The 21,179-nt window shown below is 41.9% G+C and overlaps 2 protein-coding genes across 5 annotated transcripts in view; both read left to right on the forward strand.

Annotated features, from left to right (window-relative positions):
• The window catches only part of reps2 (RALBP1 associated Eps domain containing 2), a 23,065-nt gene extending 15,032 nt beyond the window's left edge, over positions 1–8,033 (forward strand). The window contains exons 16-19 of the mRNA XM_030050415.1: positions 3,873–3,959; positions 4,088–4,221; positions 4,914–5,019; positions 6,631–8,033. Coding sequence (XP_029906275.1) covers positions 3,873–3,959; positions 4,088–4,221; positions 4,914–5,019; positions 6,631–6,699 — 396 coding nt within the window. The 3' untranslated portion in view covers positions 6,700–8,033. The remainder of the gene's footprint in view (positions 1–3,872; positions 3,960–4,087; positions 4,222–4,913; positions 5,020–6,630) is intronic.
• A 5,285-nt stretch (positions 8,034–13,318) lies between these two features.
• The window catches only part of nhsa (Nance-Horan syndrome a (congenital cataracts and dental anomalies)), a 67,585-nt gene continuing 59,724 nt past the window's right edge, over positions 13,319–21,179 (forward strand). For all 4 annotated transcript variants that reach the window (XM_030048972.1, XM_030048973.1, XM_030048974.1 and 1 more), the window contains exon 1: positions 13,319–13,770. In XM_030048972.1, coding sequence (XP_029904832.1) covers positions 13,491–13,770 — 280 coding nt within the window. In that variant the 5' untranslated portion in view covers positions 13,319–13,490. The remainder of the gene's footprint in view (positions 13,771–21,179) is intronic.

The raw sequence follows: 21,179 nt of genomic DNA on the forward strand, positions 1-21,179 counted from the left end.
GGTGCTACAGACACGGATCATTAACACTCCCTGTTACTCCAGTGAGGAGTATAATCCAGGGAGCATGGAAAAACACCACATTAAGTCGCATTAAATCTCTTCTCTTCATAATCTGTTTCTACAACTATGCCTCCTCCTACAGGATGCTGGCTCATTGGTAATTACACTGACATATTGTGTTGTTTTCCACCCATGACTTTTCACGATTAAATGCACATCCTTCGCTTAGTAGTATCATTTTGTAGAATAAATTACATGGTAATCTCTATTTTGCATAATAGTTTAGAGCCTGCTTATAATGTTTGTTTGTTTTTTCAATGTGAAACAACCAAGAAAACCAATGATATTCATTCTGTTGATAATACTAAATTTTGTCTAGGGTTTACACTGTCTGTTTCTGGCACTGTCCAGCCTCAGACTGCTGATGCCCAAATTTGAATATCGAGGGAAAAGCTTACTGAAAACAGTTCTGTTTTCAAACCTGCTGTAACTAATTTTCCATTTTCTAATCTAAAGCCAAACAGGCACAATGAACAAACTATGTGAATGCATAGTTGGAAACCTTGCTCAATGAATTGGGATCGATTGTAAGATTTTGCTGTTTCCTGTAAAAGCATTTCCCACGACAGTTAAACTGTAAGAGACCAGGAGATCATTACATACTTGTTTTGAGTGCTTTTTTGTCAGGTTTTTTCCTATTTCCCAAGACTCAAACACAATCCCGCACTCTCAAGAGTTTAGTTTTTTGCAATGCTCTTCTTTCCATTTGTCCATCCTCATTAGGACAGAGCTTTATGTAAGGAGGTGGTGCTCTGTCTGTCCTCCTGTTGGACCTTTGAGATCAGGTGTAGTCAGTTTTAAGGTCAAAGGGCACAAGAGCTCCTAATCTTATTCAAACACACTGACACTATCCTGCCGCTTTTCCCATACATGTTGTCTAATCCCAGAAATCCTGCCTCCTTTTTTGAGTAAGGCCTGATATCACAATAAAGGGCGAACCGCACACATCTTTTTAAACTTAATTGCATCTTTCACTCCTGGTTTGTATCTCTTGTGTCCTCTCTCACGTGTGCTCCTCTTCTTAAATCTGTAACGGCTTCTTCCCACCGCTGGTTGTGCAGTATTATTGTCTTTCTGTCTTCCCACAGGATGCTTTACTTAGAGTTAATTAAAACCAACCAGATTGGAGGATCCCAAGGTGGGGAAACCTCGTGTGTATATTTTTGACCTAGTAAGACAAGCCGAAACTGATACCGGCCCTGCCCCTCAGAGAGACATTCTACAAATGAATCAACTATTGCGGTAGTCAAAAATAGCTTCCTTAATGTGAAATAGTCTCAAGTTAAGGATGAATATTTATAATCAGGTTTTATGTGGCACTCTTGGGATCAGCATTGTGTGTGAGAAAAACGACATGTTAGAAAAATGCCTTGGTATCTTTGGGCAGCCAGAGTTCTAACTAAAGTCTCACGTGTTGCACACACACACATATTTTAGAGGGTTGAGAAAACTTGCATGCATGTACATGTAACCTGACTTTGCACATCACTGCACATGTACAATTTCTTTATTACCATCCAAACAGGCTCATTTGCATAGTAACTAGAGTCTCTCTACTACTACTGTAGATTTTGCTCTGTTGAAGAATTATATTTGATTGCATTAGGCATTTAAATGTGGAGCAACAACCACATTTAGCTCTGATGTGAACAGGGCCAAAGTGACCCGCAACAGAGGGTCAGTAAGAAGAAAAATACAGTTGGTGAGCCACTGGGCAGGCAGCCATGAGTGTTGCTGCTGCAGCCGTGACCTAAATGTCACATCTTTGTTTTTCTCTGAGCACAGCAGAGCTAAATATCTGCCAAGCCTAACAACCATCAGGCTTACCACAGCCCAGTGTCTCATCCAGAGAGTGGAGAGAGTCTGCATTGACCCATTATAGAAGTTAAGACGTGGTGAGCACTAGTGACAGACATGGCCAAGGCCCCCTCGCCTCCCAGGACAATCACCAGATGGGGCTGTAGTGTACACAACTACTTTCTACCTGGATTAGATTTGATATTTTTGCCACCTCCTGACCCCATGCCCCCCAGTAAATACTTTTTACCACCATGAAGGAGAGCAAATGTCCGGGTCTGTCCATCTGTCAACACAATAACTCAAAAACTATTGGATGGAAATCAGGGCTATAGTGTCCAAATCCATACACGTAACACCATAAAGCCTGCAGGAGGGCTGCTCATGGGTCAAGGCAGCACTGACCACCTTCCCACACTCTCTGGTCAAAAGGGTTGAGAAGGGGCGGGGCTTATCACAAAAAGAATCCTAGCTTTGAAATGCATCCATATAACATCGTGAAAACTGGTGGAAACTGGTGGCCACTGAGCAAGGCAGATCTCACCAGCTTTTCACACTGATTGGCTGAACAGGGCTTGGCCTAGTGCCTGTCTAGATGGTAACCGTAGATTTGCGAAACTCTTGCAAATCTGGGGTTAGGCTGGGGTTAGGTTAAGGTTATGGTTATGGTGGAGTCAAGCGCTACTGTGCGAGATTGTGCGAGAGTTTTGCAAATGTAGGGTCACCATGTAGACACGACCCATGGCCTGTTACAAAAGAGACACTAAAAGAGAGCGTGGCTTAGCTTAAAGAGGCCTGTAACTTCCAGCTGCAACCTTGGTGGAGGTCTGCGCTCTACTTAGTGCTGTTTTTTTTTTGTTTTTTGTTTTTTTTTTAAATAAAATGAGTCTAGTTGTTCCTCAACCTTAACCCTAACCCTTAAAATCTCTGTGACAGTATGGTACCCTTTTAATCCAGACCATGTTTGATAGGTTGGCGACATGGTAATAAAAATAATAGCCTAACTTTACTGGAGTGAAGCAGCCATGACCTGTGACTGATAGGACCGTGTATATGTGCGTGGTGCCCCTGTGGTTTATTGCCATCGTAGCAACTGCTACCTTCAAATGTTTCCATGCTGTGGTTGTATCCCATCCAATAGAGCAGTGAATCTTATAGCCACGTATTTGTGTCTGCCTGCTAGTCAGTTGCGTGGCTCAGCAAAATAGACTTTTATGTTCCTAGGGCCCAATTTACAGCAGTAGCATAAGCCTGTTTAAACCATCAGTAAAGCCCTGGCATTGCAACTGCAACCACAAGTGAGACAGCCTACCCTTAAAAGTTAATGGATCAAATTCTGTAAATACAGCATTAACATATGGGAAATGTTGTAACGTTGTAAACTTACAATGGCCCTGCCTTGTATAAAATGCCTTGGCTATAGATGGCCATGTGTTGTATTCTTACGTACCCAGCAGCTCTGACTGATTTTGACAGTGACGTTATCTAACCCCATTCCTTAACTTTTCCAAATGTAGTATCCAGGCTATGTGATGAAATTAAGTAATTAACCTTTAACTGCAGGACCTGTGCAAAATGGCCTTCAGGCGTTCTTACTTTATTAGCCTCTCTGGTGAATGAAAGCAGGTGGTGGTACATTATATACTGCGTCTATGAGGGAATAATGGATTAAATGCAGGGAGGAGACGCAAAAAAAAAAAAGCAGGTCGATCCATCATGGCTGCCCCCAGGAAGGCAGGAAGCCATGGCTGGAGAGCAGTAGATCATGGTCCCTGTAGGGAAGATGCTGATTTATCCTCGGTGAGGTTGGATACATTTCATCCTGCCACTTCAGCAGTTCCTCCATGCCATTGCACCTCATCACGACTAGACTTTGTTCATTCTTGCCATCATTATTAATATTGAGCTCTTTCCTTGCAAGTAGGAAGTTTTGTGAGTTGTGGCCTGGCGATATTTCTTGTACATTTTAATGTTGGTCATGGTTTTCCTTTTTTTTTTGTTTTTCTGTGCTGCAGGAGGAGAGTAGTGTAAAGCCTGAGGAACAGAGTCCAGTGCGCAGATTTGGGCCAAGTACTGAGGACCAGACAAACACACCAAAACAGGTCAGAACTGCTGACATGGAAGTGTGTGTGTGTGTGTGTGTGTGTGTGTTGCATCTGTGTTGGGATGGGGGGTATTATGGGTATACACTAGGCTCAATATGTTTTGTTTGGTTTCAATCTTCTTCCAGGGCATTACTGGAGTCTCACACAATCAGGCTCCGCAGAAGCCAGTTCGAAGGAAATACCACCCAGAGAGCCAGAACCTGGAGCCCATTCCACCTCCTACCATGTCATTTGCTCCCACCACCAAACCTGCTCAAAAGTCAGTGAAAAATCACACTTTATTAATCCTAAAACACAACCACCTTCACATGTCAGCTAAATCCTCTTTATTGAAAAACAACAGTCTAAACTGCTTGGACTCTCTGTGGCTGCTGTGGTCCAAGATCTATGACGGAGTTGGCTGATGTTGAAAAATATTTAAGATAAGTGTTAACCCTTGAAACCAGATAGCCAGACGGTGAAATTCAACCCTGTGCACTGATAGTAGTGTAGAGACATCATGCCACACCCTGACTTACCATAATGGCTCAGACATATGTGGCTGTGGCTCCTGAGTGTCCGGACAGCTTGTACAAAGTTGTGTCAGTCACTGCAGGAGAAGGTGACCGTCAATAACAGCGGTGATGGCTAACGATGTCCTATTGACGGATGTGAAGCCCCAGTCCTTTAGTCTGGTTGTTGAGAGGCCTTAGTCATTGATCACTGATGAATCCCTAGTTTGTTTACTGTGAAAAGAATGCCTCATGATATTTAGTCCCATGTTCATACACTGTACGTAAAGCCTTAATAGAGTAGAAATAAGTGGAATTAATTGTTGAAGATTGTTCAGTATCTGCATAAAAATGTATTTGTAGAATCCCACCGTTGGTGTCAAGTAAACGCATGTTATATTACTGCAAAATGAGGTAAAAAAAAAAAAAATGGATAAAATTGGATGAAATACTTTCTTAGACCGCTGTCCAGACAGAAGAGAGAGATCCAGATGGCCATCCGTAAGAACAAGGAGACCAATGCGGTGCTGACACGCCTCAACAGTGAGCTCCAGCAGCAACTTAAGGTGAGTCCCACCCTATGTATTTTTTTCCAAGAACATCAGGCAGAAACTTTAAAGTGTTTGGCTTCAGGGGTATGTGTGTGTGTGTGTGTGTGTGTGTGTGTCAGTCCATATGCATGAGTATGGACTGCATTAGTGGCCGGCCACATGGGCGTTGTGTCTTTCACAGCCCTTCGCCTGCCATGGGTCCCTGTGAAATAGGAAAGCCAGTGCTGCATTCCTTAGAAAACACATTGAAAGGCTGCATACTTGACCCATTGAATGCAAAACAAAACGCATCCCAGGGCAGGCGTACTGCCTCTAGTGCATATATTCTTGGCGTCACAAGAAAAACCTGTATATTTATTGTGACAGTTGCTGACAGACTCTATGTACATATAATTGGTATGTGATGATGTTTTGTTGTGAGGGATCCTACCAACATCGTTTTACAATGTGAAGCTTTGTGTCTGACAGCTTAATGAGGGTAGACGACTGTGTTCTTTCCCTCCACAAGTATGAGAGCGCAGTTGTGTTCGCTTTAACGCTGTTTTGAAAGTTCACAGTGGTGTGGCAGAAGTCAGATTCTGCCCGTTCTCGGCCGAGTGTGAGAACAAATGCTCCCGTTTTCCCAACATGCTGAAATACCCCTGAACTGTCTGCTGCCCTACCCATCACTCATAGTTGAACTAGTGCCACAGACTTGGCTGTTTGGATTAGGGATCTTCCTGTGACACGCTCACTCACATTTGGAACACATGCTGCATGCCTGTCATTCTCATCGTAAATGATCCTGTAGTGAAACCTTCATCCTCACATGCCCGAGTGTTTTTATAGCTTCAATACAACGGAGCCCAAATATTAAATGCAGGAAACAGATCCGGCAGTTCACAGGCAATTCTCAAATATCATGCAATGTCTGAGTGGGCAATTTGATTTTCAGAGTTTATAATAGCTTTCTGCCTCCATTTTCACCAGGCTGACCCAGGTTGTTATTTATTTGCTCCAATTGTGCTGGTTCCTCCAAGCATCTGTGGAATTTTGTAGAGAAAGGCATATGTGTCTTTATATAGATTCTTGCTGTGTCGAAATACCAAACAGCCATTGGCATTCACAACTGCCTTTTTCAAAATAGAGCATTGGCCAACCAGGCAGTCAGCTATGTGAGCATGGAAGGGAGGGTGAATGGAAAGAAATAGCAAGCATTTCTTCCTTAGCGTTTCCCTAAAGTGCTATGCAAATGGAAATAGAGAGGCATATTTTCTGATGTTTAGAGGCTCATCAACAGTTCAAGAAAGTTCTCTCAAGTTGTCCACAAACCACAAATACCAATTTCTGCCATTCACGCCAAGGTTTATTATTAACCATCATCACCATGTCAAAAGGAAGCAGATAAGGGATGTCCTGGTGGCTCACCACATATCACTTATCAAGGCTGTGTCCTTGCTGCAGTGGCCTGGGTTTGAATCTAGCCCTTTGCTGCATGTCGTTCCCTCTCTCTCCCCTGCCTTTCCTGTTTCTCTCCACTGTCACTATCAAATTATCAAAAAAAAAAAAAAAAAAAAAAATGAAGCAGATAAAGTTAACAGCACCTGAGTGGGGTGATCAAAGCTCATTCAGTCTTGTTGCCTGCAGGTGGTTCACCAGGAGAGGGTCACCTTGGAGTCCCAGCTGGAGCTCCTTCGGCCCGTCGCCTCCACGTGACTGGGCCACAAATCTGGATAGAGTCATGCTCCCAGTATACATCACCCTCTAGATGAACCCAAAATATTTGAGCCAAGCCTGTTGTCTTCCATGACATTTAGGGAATAAATATAAGGGCTGATGATAATATAAGCAAAGGTGCATTATAAACTCAATGCTAGGGACAGGACTTTGCCCATCTTTGTAATGGACAATGCGTTCCACATTCAAATGTAATGTTTATTTTGTAATTTGAAGCTTGGACAAACAAGGGTCAACATTATATATATATGTATATATATATATATATATATATACATTGCAGGAGTAAACTGTGCATTTTTTAAAATCATTGTAACAAATGCAAATGCAAAATATGTGAATTTTCCTTGCCAAATTTAAAAAGAAAAAAAAAGTTTATTTTGGTGTTACTAATAGTTACTCCCATGGGCAATACCTTGCTCATGAAACACCTACCAGTTTGTGCACAAATAACCATGAAACATGGTTATTTGTACAGCGTTCAGTGTATTCTCACTTTAGTTTTATTGTGTGTACATTTGAATTTTATTTGTGGCCACACATGGTGTAAAGCAGGCGATGGTGCTACTGATGAATGTAATGTTCAACAGATGCACACATACAGTATTAAAGAATGAATGCACATTTAGCAAGTTTGTTGGTCAGGTTTGCAAAAGTCAGATCTGTGTGGTTGCCAGCATGCACACAAAGTGAATAGTTGAATGAGAGTTGATTCACTGGACATCAGACCATAGCACTGACAAAAGTGGCATTTGGACCGAAGAATGTTTTTTTTTTTTTTTTTTTTTTTTTTTTTTATAATTGGATTTGTACTAAATGTCTACATTTTACTTGAAGATTTATAGATTGTTTGGTTTCATTTACACACTGTCTTAAAAAAAAAAAAAACCTACACGTTACATCCATTATATCTAGCCATACTGCATCCTGTTAACATCCATACTGACATTAATGACTTTGATGGTGTTCAGTTGTTTGTTTGTTTGTTTTTGTTTTGTTTTGTTTTGTTTTGTTTGGGGGGGGGGGGGGGGGGGGGGGGGGGATATACAGGAAAATAAGTATTTTCAATCTCAAAATGATGGTAGAATAAAGATGTGGGCATTGCTTTACACCATTTACTTCCATACATCTTGATGACTCTGTATAGAAACTGCGGTATAACTGTGTTTTATGAAGGTAAATCAAATGGTTGTATAACATGACAGCATGCTTCCTGTTGCATGTTTGCCAAAATGTTGTGAGCACTGAGCTGTTGGTCTGAGTCCCAGGCTGTGGACAGTAATCAAACTAATCAATAAAATTGTATATTTTTGTCTCTTGTTATCATTTTAATGCACTTACTGAATGTATGAAGACCCTATGCAGTTCATGATTAAGTTAGATAATATAGGAAACTATAACACACATTCTCCCCTATAGATCAGTACACTCAGTTGCACATGTCGTGGGACATCAGTAGTCTGTGATCTGTTTCTGCACACTCCCTGCTGTGGTGTAGTAGTCAGCCGTATTCTTTACGATGCAAGTACGATTTTTATCATGAAAAGTACATCATATATCTGTATCACATACTGTAGTTGTCTCCTAAATCCATCAAATCTATACACTGAATACCAGACTTCTACACCTACATGAAATACAAGATATTTCCCCTCCAATCATCCAATTTGTCATTGAATGTGAAAAAAGAGTGTACTAAATACACACACACTGAGAAAGAGAGAGCAAAAAGAGGGATTTTGATCTTGTGTTCAAGCACTTTTCTGCCAAGAAACCAATCGGGAAACTACATTTGCCCGGGTTCATCAACAGTTCAGCCTGAATCTGGAACCTTGCAACTAAGCTCAACTTCCTACATGTCTCCCTTAAGCACTAAGAGAAATTTTCTCAATGAGAGAGACTCTTGAGCTCCAGCAGCAGTGTTTTACTTGTCATTTTCACTCCAAAGCCTCCAACATTGAGTGAGTGGCGATATATTTACATTTTACACGCATATTATACGTAAAGTCAGCACTAAATCCCAAGTGAGAGAGCAACACAGATGTACCAGGCTGCTGCCATAACCCTCCTAGTAACCTTCCAGCTCTTACAAAGCAGCTGCGCTCTCTCCAGTGCAGACACAACAACCAAGGGGCACGGAGATCACCCCTGATGGCTGGATTCCCAGACCCTCGTCCAGCGCTGTCCAGAAATAACCATTGACACACTTGGCTCCCATTAAGACACCTTGCACACTGATAGACCCATTTCTCTCTCATTCATGCTGCACTCAAACTCCCTACTCATTTCTCCACTTATGTCCATCTACACGCTTCAATTCAGTTCCCTCAAATGTATTACAGTCACTCATGATCAGGAACATTATTTTCACATAGGCATTTCATCTTTTATGCTTGCCAGCAAAATGTAGTCATGTCTTCACTCCTCCAAGGACATCAGTACAGCTTACAAGGGGTGTGACAGTTCATTCACTGAAATTGTGCTGATCACAATCTCTGCCTTTTCAGCTGCATCAATCAGAAATAATAAATCAAAAAATGAACAGAATGTTTTGACTTTAGCTTGAATCAAATTGAAATGCTTTGAATGGAATCATTCATAGCTCTAACATGGTTATCCAAAAGAACACTATAAAATACAATATTTTGTCTTTTTTTAGAAAAAATGTTTATGTGATTCTGTTGTCTATTTTTGCCACATTTCATAAGAAAAGGGATAGCCCTTCCATCATTATTACATGTGTTTAATATTTAAAGGTTATACAAAATTTGGCTACAAGTAAGGGCTTGAATTATTGACTCAAATTATGGTTTACAAACTCAAATCAAATTGAACTGTCCCAATTAAAAATGTTCTTAAATGAAATTAACAACTAGTGAATTGTGAACTGAATTGCGTCTCTGTTTAACCAAACATCCACAGCCCTACAAGTTAACATTTGCATGGCTAATATATTTTGCCTGAAGGATGCCTCTGATTTTTCCTGGGAATACCAGTATGCATAGCTCATATTCAGGATACAAGGTACTCTAGCAAATGACTGAACACAGCACAAGACCAAATGTGACTGCATAGGTCTTCACTAGTGATTAAAGATGTGGGGATTTTTTTTTTTTTTCAAGAAAGAACAACATGCAACAGATTCTTGATCCAAGTCTCAAATCCAAGGAAAACAGCTGAGCAGTGTTTGATCCTGTGTTGAAGCACTCTGGCCTGATATGTTGATCCCACATCTGAGAGAAAAACCAAACGAGCTGAAATGAATGAAATCAGTTGGGGAGACAGACACAAGATGCCAGACGGAACAAACTGCTCACAAATCCTCTTTCCCATAACCAACAATTGGCACCGTCCCGCATGTGAGCGCCTGCAACCTCTGTATTAGCCTTACATCTCAACTACTTTTACAGGTAGATGCAAGTCTCTGTGCATAAGCTTTATATTATCTCATCTTACACATTATAGGAGATGTCGGGTATATGCATTCATTAACTCCTCAGCAGGGAGTCATTCTCATTGAGCTATAAATACCACTTGAGACTGTTTGCTTTGCATTTCAACATGACAGCTGCACGTGATGATGAAACTATATGTGTAAACCATGTGTCGCCTCTAAGTATATGCTGGTTTGATATAATTATCATATGCACTCTGGTATCGCATACGAAGTAAGCGAATGGCTTATGATTACCGAGTTATCTACATGGTTATTACTATTAAATGATTCCCCTGGCTGGAAGCGCTGATATTTAGTGCTCTCAGACAGAAATAGAGCAGATCATCAGTGACAGAATAAGGCCTCTCCACCTCCGCATGAAACTTTATGCCACAGAGAGCAAGGGAACTCTGCAATCTACAGTGTAATGAGCAAATATTAATTTGAGCGTGACAAAAACTCAACCATACATGTGTTAATCAGATGAATTGAACACTATTCAACACAGGATATTCAGTAAGTCTCTACAAACAATGCATTAGGACCACTACGTGGAGATTACATTTATTTAAAATCAGTATAATGTAAGTGTGCAATACCATTCCAATAAACCATATCACCCCAGTGGCTAAAAGATAAAGCTGACTGTTCTAGCAACAAAGATTACCAGCTTTTGTCTGTTCAAGTTAGCCCTTTGTTGTTTTACCATGACTCAAAGATGACGACATACACCATTTCTCTGGTCTCTCCTTTGTCCCAGCCAGGCTTTGCAAAGGTTGCACTTCTGGTGTGGACATTAGTTAGCCCACAGGAAGGGCTTTAGGCTGTCACCTCTGCTGATTCTGGCCCCGTCAGCTGGGATTTAGTTAAACACTCATTCAGCAAATGTGAATGAAGCTCAGTCTAGGCTGTCAAGTCTGCGTACAGAGGTGAAAGCAAAGATTAACCTATGTAGGCATATGACAAAGTAGCACAGGAATCCTCAAAGTTCCACTGTGCATTGAGAATGAATTATGCAGATATTTAATTTATGTATTAATAAACCAAATCATTATGTACTCTGCCAGTTTCAAAGATGGATGTACTTGGAATCACTATAAAACTTATCTTTAATTTGGTTGGCAGATTTGGTTCTTGGGCTTGATGTGACTTATAGGAATGTCACAGACAAAATAACCCAACTGTGAGGTTATTAGAGGACACTGACATGTAGCAGGTACAGACTGCAGCCAGAGAATAAGCTGAGACGCTGACAGTCTCCATCCATCTCCTTTTCCACCCACAAAAACACCAATAGGCCAGCTTTTCCACCTCACCTTGTGTGAATAACAGAAGCAATGTGATGTTTGTGTAGGACATGTTACATAATCTGTGTAATTTATTAATGACTTCATCTGTTGTCGCCTCTGAAAATGGAACAGTAAACAGTTCAAAAGTATGAAAATACATTTTTAACCTCACTTCACTGAAATTTCTTTGGGTAATACACTATATGGGCAAAGGTATTGGGACACACCTCCTAATCATTGAGTTCAAGTGTTTCAGTCAGTCCCATTGCCACAGGTGTATAAAATGAAGCACTTAGCCATCCAGTCTGCCTTTACAAATGTTTGTGAAAGAATGAGTCGTTCTAAAGAGCTCACTGAATTCCAGAGTGGTCCTATAATAGTAATGTAATAGGATACCACCGTTCTTCCCTCCTCGATATTCCATCATCAACTGTAAGTGGTATTATTGGAAAGTGGAAGTGTTTAGGAACCACAGCAACTCAGCCACCAAGTGGCAGACCAAGTAAAGTTACAGAGCGGGGTCACTGAGTGCTGGGGTGCATAGTGCGTAAAAGTGGCCAAAACTCTGCGGACTCAATAACTGCAGTGTAACAGTGAAATCTTACTGCTTCAGCTTACCAATACATTTTGGACAATTCTATGCTTCCAACAATTTGGGGAAGGCCCTTTTCTGTTCCAGCATGACTGTGCCCCAGTGCATGGTTGGATGGGTAAATTTGGTATGGAAGAACTTGACTGGCCTGCACAGAGCCCTGACCTCAACCCCATCCAAAACCTTTGGGATGAACTAGAACACCCATCTTTAGTGTCTGACCTCACAAATGCTTTGCTGGATGAACAGGCAAACATTCCCACAGACAGTCTCCAAAATCTTGTAGAAAGCCTTCCCAGAAGAGTGGAAGCTGTTCTAGCTGCAAAGGGGGGACCAACTCCATCTTAACCCTTTATAGGGCAAGTGACTATTTTTGGTAATTTCAGAAATTTTACATATCAGGCCCATCCCCTGTCTCAGTTAGTTCAATAATCATTTGGTCTTCACCCAGCCAATCAGCAAAGATCACTCTACATCCCAGGTCACATGATTGTGGCATTTGACCAATCTCAATGGCTTTGATTTTCTATTACAAAATGAAAATTTTCAAAAAAAAAAAATTATAGAAGTAATAAAGTCCTGTCATGTTCTCTAATAACAGTCTAGGGTTGTTTTTTGAATTTCAAAGTATTTCAATGAGTGCCCTATAAAGGGTTAATGCCTATGGATTTAGAATGGGAGGTCATAAAAGCTCCTGTAGGTGTAATGTGCAGGTGCCTCAATACTTTGTCCATATGGTGTAGCTGCTTTGGATATTTACAGGAGTGGTCTGTGTGGATAACACATTCCACTCAGACAGAAAGTCATCAGGATAATTTACAGACTGTGTAATTTTAATCAATTTCCACCGATTGAAAAAATAAGCTCTGTTTCTACATGCACTATTAGGGATTTGCATAGGGTTACCTTATTGAACTAGATGTTGTTGTTGTTTTTGTTTGTTTGTTTGTTTGTTTGTTTGTTTGTTTGTTTGTTTGTTTGTTTGTTTGTTTGTTTTTTACCTCATATCATATATATGATATTGATATTGTACTTTTGCGGTTATATTTGGGGGTGCCCCTCTTACATTTGTTTTAAGATCCCAGTTACATTTGCTACATGGGCTGGGAGGCAGCCCCGCAGCTTGAGCTGTAGCTTCAGCAGGCAGGGAGTCCGGATCCAGGAGAACTGGGATGCCGCTCCAGGTTTTAGCATTGTCTTTTTTTAAAACCACCTCTACTTTGGAGCCGTGAAAAAACATACTAGCAATAGGCAGCAGATGACCGGAGCAGCAGCGAGGAGCACAACAGTCCTCCCTAACTATGCATATGCTCACCAGAATTAGAGAGTGAAAGGATGGGGGGCATCAGCAGTTGAATTCAGTAAAACTGGATCAGGGGGCGGGGGGCGAGAACTGTTTTTCTGCTCACTCTTGGGTCAGTTTTACTGGATTTACTCCCAGGTCCATATCAACATGCCATTTGCCAAACGAGTCGTGGAACCTCAGTTACTGTGCAGGCACCAGATCCCAAACGTAGAGGGCTTGCTTTTCGAGGATCTGTGCTCCATCAGTAATGTGGCTCTTTCTCGGACCTTGCGGCAGCTCTCGGACCTGGCCAAGCATGCCTGCTCCATATTCCAGGAGCTGGAAAACGACCTCATGTCAACCAACCAGCGGGTCCGGGGACTGCAGAACAAGATTAACAAACTTCAGGAGACCAGCTCCCAGTTGGATCCCAAAAAGGAGGCAGTGCGTGAGTACTTCACCCCACTTTGCTTTCAGTTTTACTGTCGCTGCCTGCGCACTCCAGCCGGTCCACTTTCCTACGGGGCTGCGCACTGGTCCAAAACAAAGCGCATGTGGAAAACAGAGTGGGACTCCCTCACTCTCACAACTAACATTACAAAGAGCCATCGCAGCAATACGAGTCCCTGTTGGAATATAACAGGAATATAACAGGAGATGAAAACAATATACAGTTTAGTAAGGTCAATGTAAACTCACCACTGACCATCTCAAACCATACGGTGCCGTAGAAATTAGCTATTGTGAAATCACAGGAGATTTAAACTGTCACAAAGTGCGATCAGGTCATATTTTAACTCACTTTTAAGTGCCATCAGCACTCTAAGCTCCTGTAGGAGTTTTGTTAGGGTAGCCCTGATTTTTCGTCGAGGAGAGTGGATGCTGGTGGCTGTGAACAGCCTCTGTATCCTACACAGTTTTTGGCCCCAGTCCATTTTAGATGTAATTTTTGTCATCATTTTGGAAATGTGTTATACTTATTCCATAAAGGGAGACATGCGCCGCTGTTTTCTCTCCCTCCCACGCTGAGGGGCGTGTTGCAGCCTGGCTGTCCCGTGTCCATGTTAGGTGATTATAACACTGCTATAATTTATGACTGAGACGCTCTCTCTCTCTCTCTCTCTCCTGGAGTAACATTGCAAGTTACATTGCAGGCTGGACAACCTGATGGGTTTATAACCACTTAGGACTTACAGGGAACTTTATGCATTCTGCTGTCGGGAAGCAGTTTTGTGGAGAGTTTCTCCAGTTACATTTTCTCAAAACACTGTTGTTTTAACAGTTAAAACCACTGTTATTTTAAATATTTCCCAACTTGCGGACGCAGATATGACAATCAGAGACACGTAAGCCCCAGGGCTACTTAGTATTGATCTATTTATTGAACAGACTTTTAGGTGCATCTCTTATAGATGACGTGAAACTGGTGAACGGTTAAAGATGAGCCTTGTTAAAGTTTCTGTTTCACCTGATATATGTGGCAAAGTGGTGAAAGCAGTGTTTCCTGGTTGTTTTTGTTTCTTTTCATGAGCTGAACTTTGCTTGGCTGGCGGTAAGAATTCATTACACTGATAACACAGCATGGGGCCACTGGCTGACTCTTTAAATCCCTGTGTCCCCCCTGAGTTACTGGGATTGATGTTTGGTTTTAGTGTGTGTGTGGTATGGTGTGTGTCGTTGTGTATACACCCACTATCCAGGAAGCTCTCATGAATCGTGTGCACCCTCGTACCCCCCAGAACTGTCCACCCAGGCAAAACTCCTCCGGCCTGGACATAACCCAGAGGATTTGCCCTGCTTAGTTAGCTTAGACTCTACAAGCCCTTGCATGTTCTCCTTCCTGTGGTCTGTGAATGGGCTAGTTTGCCTAAGGGTGTTTATCTCCTGCATACATAAGGGCCACAACCAAAATAAAAGACTCTTCTTAAAAAGCCTTTGGTTTGCCCCCCTGACAGATAAAGGCTCTCCTGTTTCATAATTTTTACCTTATTTAAATTTTGAGGTATGAATTCAAATTCTTCCCCAGTGGACATTGACCGTTCTGGTTACAGGCAATATTCTCAACTCCTTTTGTCTGTGTGTCTTCATCTTGAGTGCGGTCAGAAAAGGCTGGTTGCAAGTTCTCATCTCACTGGGCTGGGATGATGCACAAAGGTATGATCTGAGGTGTCACAGTATCTAATTTCCCACAAGGTAATCATATTTTTCCTCAAAGACTTGCAATTTCCAGAGAGTTCTCTAAAGTCCCATCCAGACTCATAGTTTGTAGTTCAAACTTGTTTTTTTCTCTAATCTTGCATTGACTTTACACCAAATGCTGAATTTTGAATTCAAGTCATGCACCAGCTAATTCATCATACCTCTCCATAGTTCTTCTTGAAGTGAATATGACTGCATGAAATGGTAGACCAAATCCCTTCATGCCAGACAAGATTTTGCTTGCCAGTTTACCAGAACACCCCTTTGCCTGGAAAAGCCTAATTACTCTTAATTGTGCTTTTTATATTAATGGTGTCAGGGGCACCCTTAAACAACAGGGCCCTCCCTAATCTGAATGACAATTAGTGTAAATGGAGCAGTTCAAGGCACTGAGCACGGGTGGGGTGGGGTGGGGGGTGGGCTTTTTACGATGTGGCTGCGACTTGTCCACAGGACGACTGCTGAAGGACACAGCTGCTGCTTCGCCATATTGGATTATGCAGAATCAGTTATTGACCCATTGGTAAGGTACCACAAGTGCGGTCCCCAGTTTGCAACCCCTGGCGTTTTTAGTGTGTAGTTGCAGAGCACCAGTGAATCACTTCTCTCTTTGATGTGTAATACAGTAAATACTTATCTATTCCATGTGCAGCTGGCATTTTTGATACTGACACTGACATAATTAGGGCAAATGATGTGGTTTGCTAGAAGTGCAGTCTCCCTTCCACTTCCCCCATCTCATATTGAGCTTCCTACAGTCTATTAACAGAACTCGCTGTCTCTGACCTATACTTATATCAATAGGACACCTCACTGATGCCCCTGTATGACAGATTGACTGACATGGGCATTAAGACAGGAAGAACAATATAAAAGATCCCTTTTAACAAACAGTACATCATTTAAAATGATTTTAGTAGAGGAAAAAGAAATGGTCTTGTTTCTATGTGGTCATCTCTGATCCAAAACCACAAACAGACGATGCAGAAACTTTCCCTCCCTCTCTCTCTCGCTGTCTCTCATCCTCTGTCTCACACACACACACACACACACACACACACGTGTACATAGACACACACTCCAGGCGCCTGGCGTGGATCCCTCACCCCCGTGTTTGGACAGCTATCCTGTGACACCCCATCAATGTCTGTGTTGGACTCACGTCAGACCTACTCAACCAGACCAGGCACTAGATAAAGCAAAGTCCCGGGTTAGAGCACTCTGGTGGGTTTTAAGTTACACTGGGAGAGCGTGGAGGGGGAGCCGTAATGCTTGTGGCGGCAAGTGGCGCTCCCTGGCTTTCTTGTCCAAGAGCACATGGCTGGCAGTTTCCCACATTCCTCGCACAGACCGAGCCAGAAACTGTCTCAGAATACTGAATCGCGAGGCGCAGAGGTCGTGTAGCTCCAGAGACTAAAACCGGTTTTGAGCACAATCGCATACAATAACCCTTGCCTCATCCTTTTCCCACAGCATCATGCTCTCCCTGCACTTAAGCCATAGTGCATTTGTTTTGTTGCAAACTGTGTGCTGTGTCCTACGCAAGGATCCTTAAATATATAGTCAAACCGCAACAACATGATTATTAGTTTTGGTAGCACAGCAAACTCTGATATACTGATGAAATGTTTTGATCATCAAAACTTTGTGACGGAGAAGCAACAACATTGCAGTATCAACACATAAGGCCATCACATGCTTTACCTTCATTGCATTCCAATATATTTGCACCACAAGAATGCAGTGGTAATGTGATATCTGATTTGAAATGAATGAGCATCTATTGCAGAGTAAAGCCAGATTAAAGTGTGATCCCTACGTCAGCCTGGTGCACAAAGAAGCGTGATGCATATTTTTCAGTGTTAAAACCCTTAAACATTTCTATCAAAAATACATGTATATACAGTTTGAATTGGCATCTGCAGCACGATTAGTTATTTAATCTACAGAGTGATAACCAGAGAAGCAGTTTCACTCATTTCCGATTTTAAGTACATAATGTTCACAGATGTGCAGGGAGTGTCACAGCATGTTTGTGCATTTACAAAAGGGCTTGTCCATGAAAAATCAAGACAAACAGTATGGTACACCAACAACCCACGTACAGGACCAAGCTGGCGGAAAATCCATCTGTGTGCCTCGGCCTTTTATGTTAAATTATCCTTGGATGTCATCATTTGCAGAGTGATCACTGAGCCATGAAGTTTGTGTTCCAGATACGTGATCGCATACAGCACAGTTTGTACCAGCTGTCGCACAAGTTATATGTTTTTTTTTCTCATAAGAAAGTACACTGTGTTTTTATAAGATTTTAGTTTGGACACAGGTCAACGAGTCATGCACACATGGAGCACTCCACACACACAGCATTACTTTTGAGCACACCACCTATTCAGACTTTGCATATGTTGCCGTTTCTGCTGCTATAAGTAGATGCAAGGCACGCATATATTGAATAGCAGCATAGCATAGTTCTGAGGTCATGAATGGTTTTACAGATACCAAGGCATTATGCCTGTGCATGATTTTTGATCTCTGTATGTCACCATGTTGAAGGAACTCCTGAACGAGGTTTTGCCTTGTTGAATACATTGACCAGTTTACCACACCTTGTTCTGACACCGGGGCATCTTAATTGTCAGAACAGGTTTAAAGACTTACCCAGTCAAACATTAAGAGCTCAACCTGGGTATTGACACAGGCATAACAACCTGGAAGAATTTGCAATTTCCTCCTACAACTGAGGCTTTTTTCACTCTGAAATAGTGACTATGAACAGCTGATTAATTCGGAGGTATTTAAATTATACCATTACCGTGTTTGTAATTGCCAAGTGCAGTAGGCCCCTTTAGTTTAATCTTAAATGCTTGAAGTCTAAGAAATGTGCTTGCACAGTGCCTTACTTGACACAAACTATTTGTTATGCAACTTTAAAAAAAAAAAAAAGGCGAGGGCCTGCGGCAGTTATACTTTCTCTCTGCTCTGCATAGAACCAGCTAAGAGGTGAGAGCTGGTCTGTCGTTGCAGAACAATGACTGAGCCTCAGTGGCGTGCTATTAAAGTTTCTGTAGCACATCATCATGCCACTATAAACTCCACTGAGGTAACTTAGCCCAGAAAACTACATTAGCCTACTCACTGTCCTTCCCTGTCGCATTTCATTGACCCAGTCCACCCATTACCATGACTTTGATTTACTAAGTGAGGTTGTAACATTGAATCAATGCACACTGCATCCTAGGTCAATATCAATCAATCAATCTTCGTGATAGAGCATCAGACAATGGTCAAATGAAAATGCACATGAATATTTGTGTCAGTCAATAAAGTAATGTTATTTTCAATGCAGCATTGTGATGATCTCTGGTTTTGATAAAGTTTATCAAGTGGTTGAGCTCAAATTATGTGGTTTTAACTAACATGTTGAAGGAGATAAGCTGAAATCTTTTATTAAACTTTTTTAATTTAATGCTTCTATGCTTCTACCAATCCAAATTCATGCAATTTAAATACAACTCGTGCAGGCAGTAGCCTCGTTCCAGAAGAAGAGCAAGAAATACGGAAGGATCAAGGATTTAAAATCAGTCACACTCAGCAATATAATGCATCTTGGATCACATTTTACGATGGGATCAAGAGCTTCTACTTTTCCTTCCTCTTTCATTATGAGAACTGTAAGCATATTTCTGCAGGTCCAGACAACCTGCCGTAGATATAGTGCCCCTGCTAATTATAGACTAGATTTCAAAGGTTTGCTCACTCATTCCTGCTCCACCCCCCACATCCCAGACAGACACTGAGAAGACCTAGACAGCCTTGTCGCTGCGGCTTGTTGTTTTCATTCAAATCTCTTGCAGCTGATGTCATCCATTCTACACACTGTAATTTATTTCCACTTGTAGGTCTGTGTGGCCCCCAGTTCATATCCAGTACACTGACTTTGCACTTTTGGATGGAGACAGAGTGTGAAAAGTATCAAAAGTATCAAGTGACTTTGCACTTTTGGATGTAGACAGAGCATGACAAGTATCAAAGTATGAATGATTCATCGGTTTTCTTCAATATTCAACATTACAGCCAACCTTCACAGTTTGGTATAATGACTTTTTCTGTGTCAGCAACAAGTTTTTTTGTATATATGCATCAGTATGATTTGACATTGAAATGAGAGGCATAGTACTTACACCGGTAAGAATTGGAGGTTTCCCCCTCAGTAGGCTTTGCGGACTCCATTAACTGTGTGTGCTTCTCAGCACCTCAGCCCTTGGTGGATTGCCTGGTCTGCGTTTGAAGTGGTTTCTGCTGAACCGTTCTGTCAAGTCAAGCATTCCAAAAAGCCAGCGACCAAGAAACCACAATGCTTGCTTGCACTTATGGGACCTTGCGCCCCACACATGCTCCCTAAATTGGGCAGCATGGCTTGTGTGATCAGGGGAGGGTGAGATGGAAAGCGGAGACAAACTGGGAGTGGTTTGAGGTGTGCTTGTTTATGAAAGAGGGCGTTTTTTTTTTTTTTTTTGTGAAGGTAAAGTTTATGTTTTTCATGGCTTTGCTTGGGGGAAATGTGTGAGTGATTACACTTGTACATTCCTGCGGTGAGACCCTCAATGAGAGCAAGTGCTTCCGAGCATGGGCGTCTTAAGGCCTGCTACTCACTCTGAACTAAAACCCCCACCTCTGGTCTACTGTATATTTTCAGGTAAACAAGCTAACATTTGTGTTGTGAAGGAGATTATTATATCCATCATGTTCTTCCTCAGAAAAATAACCTGTCCCCTCCATTGGAATGCATGCATGTGAAAAACTCTCCCCTTGACGTAGCGCTATTTATTTGTATCTTGTTTGTCCTGAGATTCCTCCAGAGGAGGCTGAACACTGGTTTGCTGTTGTTGAGAGCAGATTGTTTTTGTTACAACCTTATACTGCAGAAGGGGCCATGACAAGCTACCTCCTTGCCTTGAGCTGTGTAGGTGTCACACTCGCTCAGGCACACTTATTAAATAATGTCCCCCACCAATACTCCACACACAGTTCTGAGTGTGGGACACAAGGCACCAGGGGACAATTTAAGCCTGTCCTGAAGAAGAGGTGGGGGGCCCCCTGACCTCAAAAGCTTGTGTCCCTCCCAACCCCCTTCATGCCCCTTCAAGACACAAAAGAGCAAACACAGCCACCTCCATCCTGCTTATCACTCAGTCTCTAAAGAGTTGTCTAAGTAATTAGAGTGGATTTAACGTTTGACATTACACTGAATAGCCACAGGTCAGTGGACCAGCAAAACCCCAGGCCAGCACCAGGCATGATTAGGCCTTCAGATTCGACTGGATAACTAGAAGACTGCTTCCGTCCTGGTTTACATGCTTGACTAACGAAGAGCTGAGCCATGCACACACGCATGGAGAGTTGTTTTTTTGTTCTACACTTCCTGCAACTGCCACGACTTCAAACAAGTTTTCCATATCTAATTTGACATATCTTAATGAGTTACAGCAAAATCTGTTCTCTTGAAAAGTTACTGATTTCATAACCCCGTTTTTAAAGGCAGATCAGTCACATACCTCGCGCAGAGTAGTTTAACCTACAAACTAGCCACACCTTCTGATCTTACATTTTCTACTCTTCCAGAGAGGGCAGTTCAATCAAAACCAATTTCATGCA

This window comes from Myripristis murdjan, chromosome 4 (assembly GCF_902150065.1).
Source record: "Myripristis murdjan chromosome 4, fMyrMur1.1, whole genome shotgun sequence".
Taxonomy (NCBI): domain Eukaryota; kingdom Metazoa; phylum Chordata; class Actinopteri; order Holocentriformes; family Holocentridae; genus Myripristis; species Myripristis murdjan.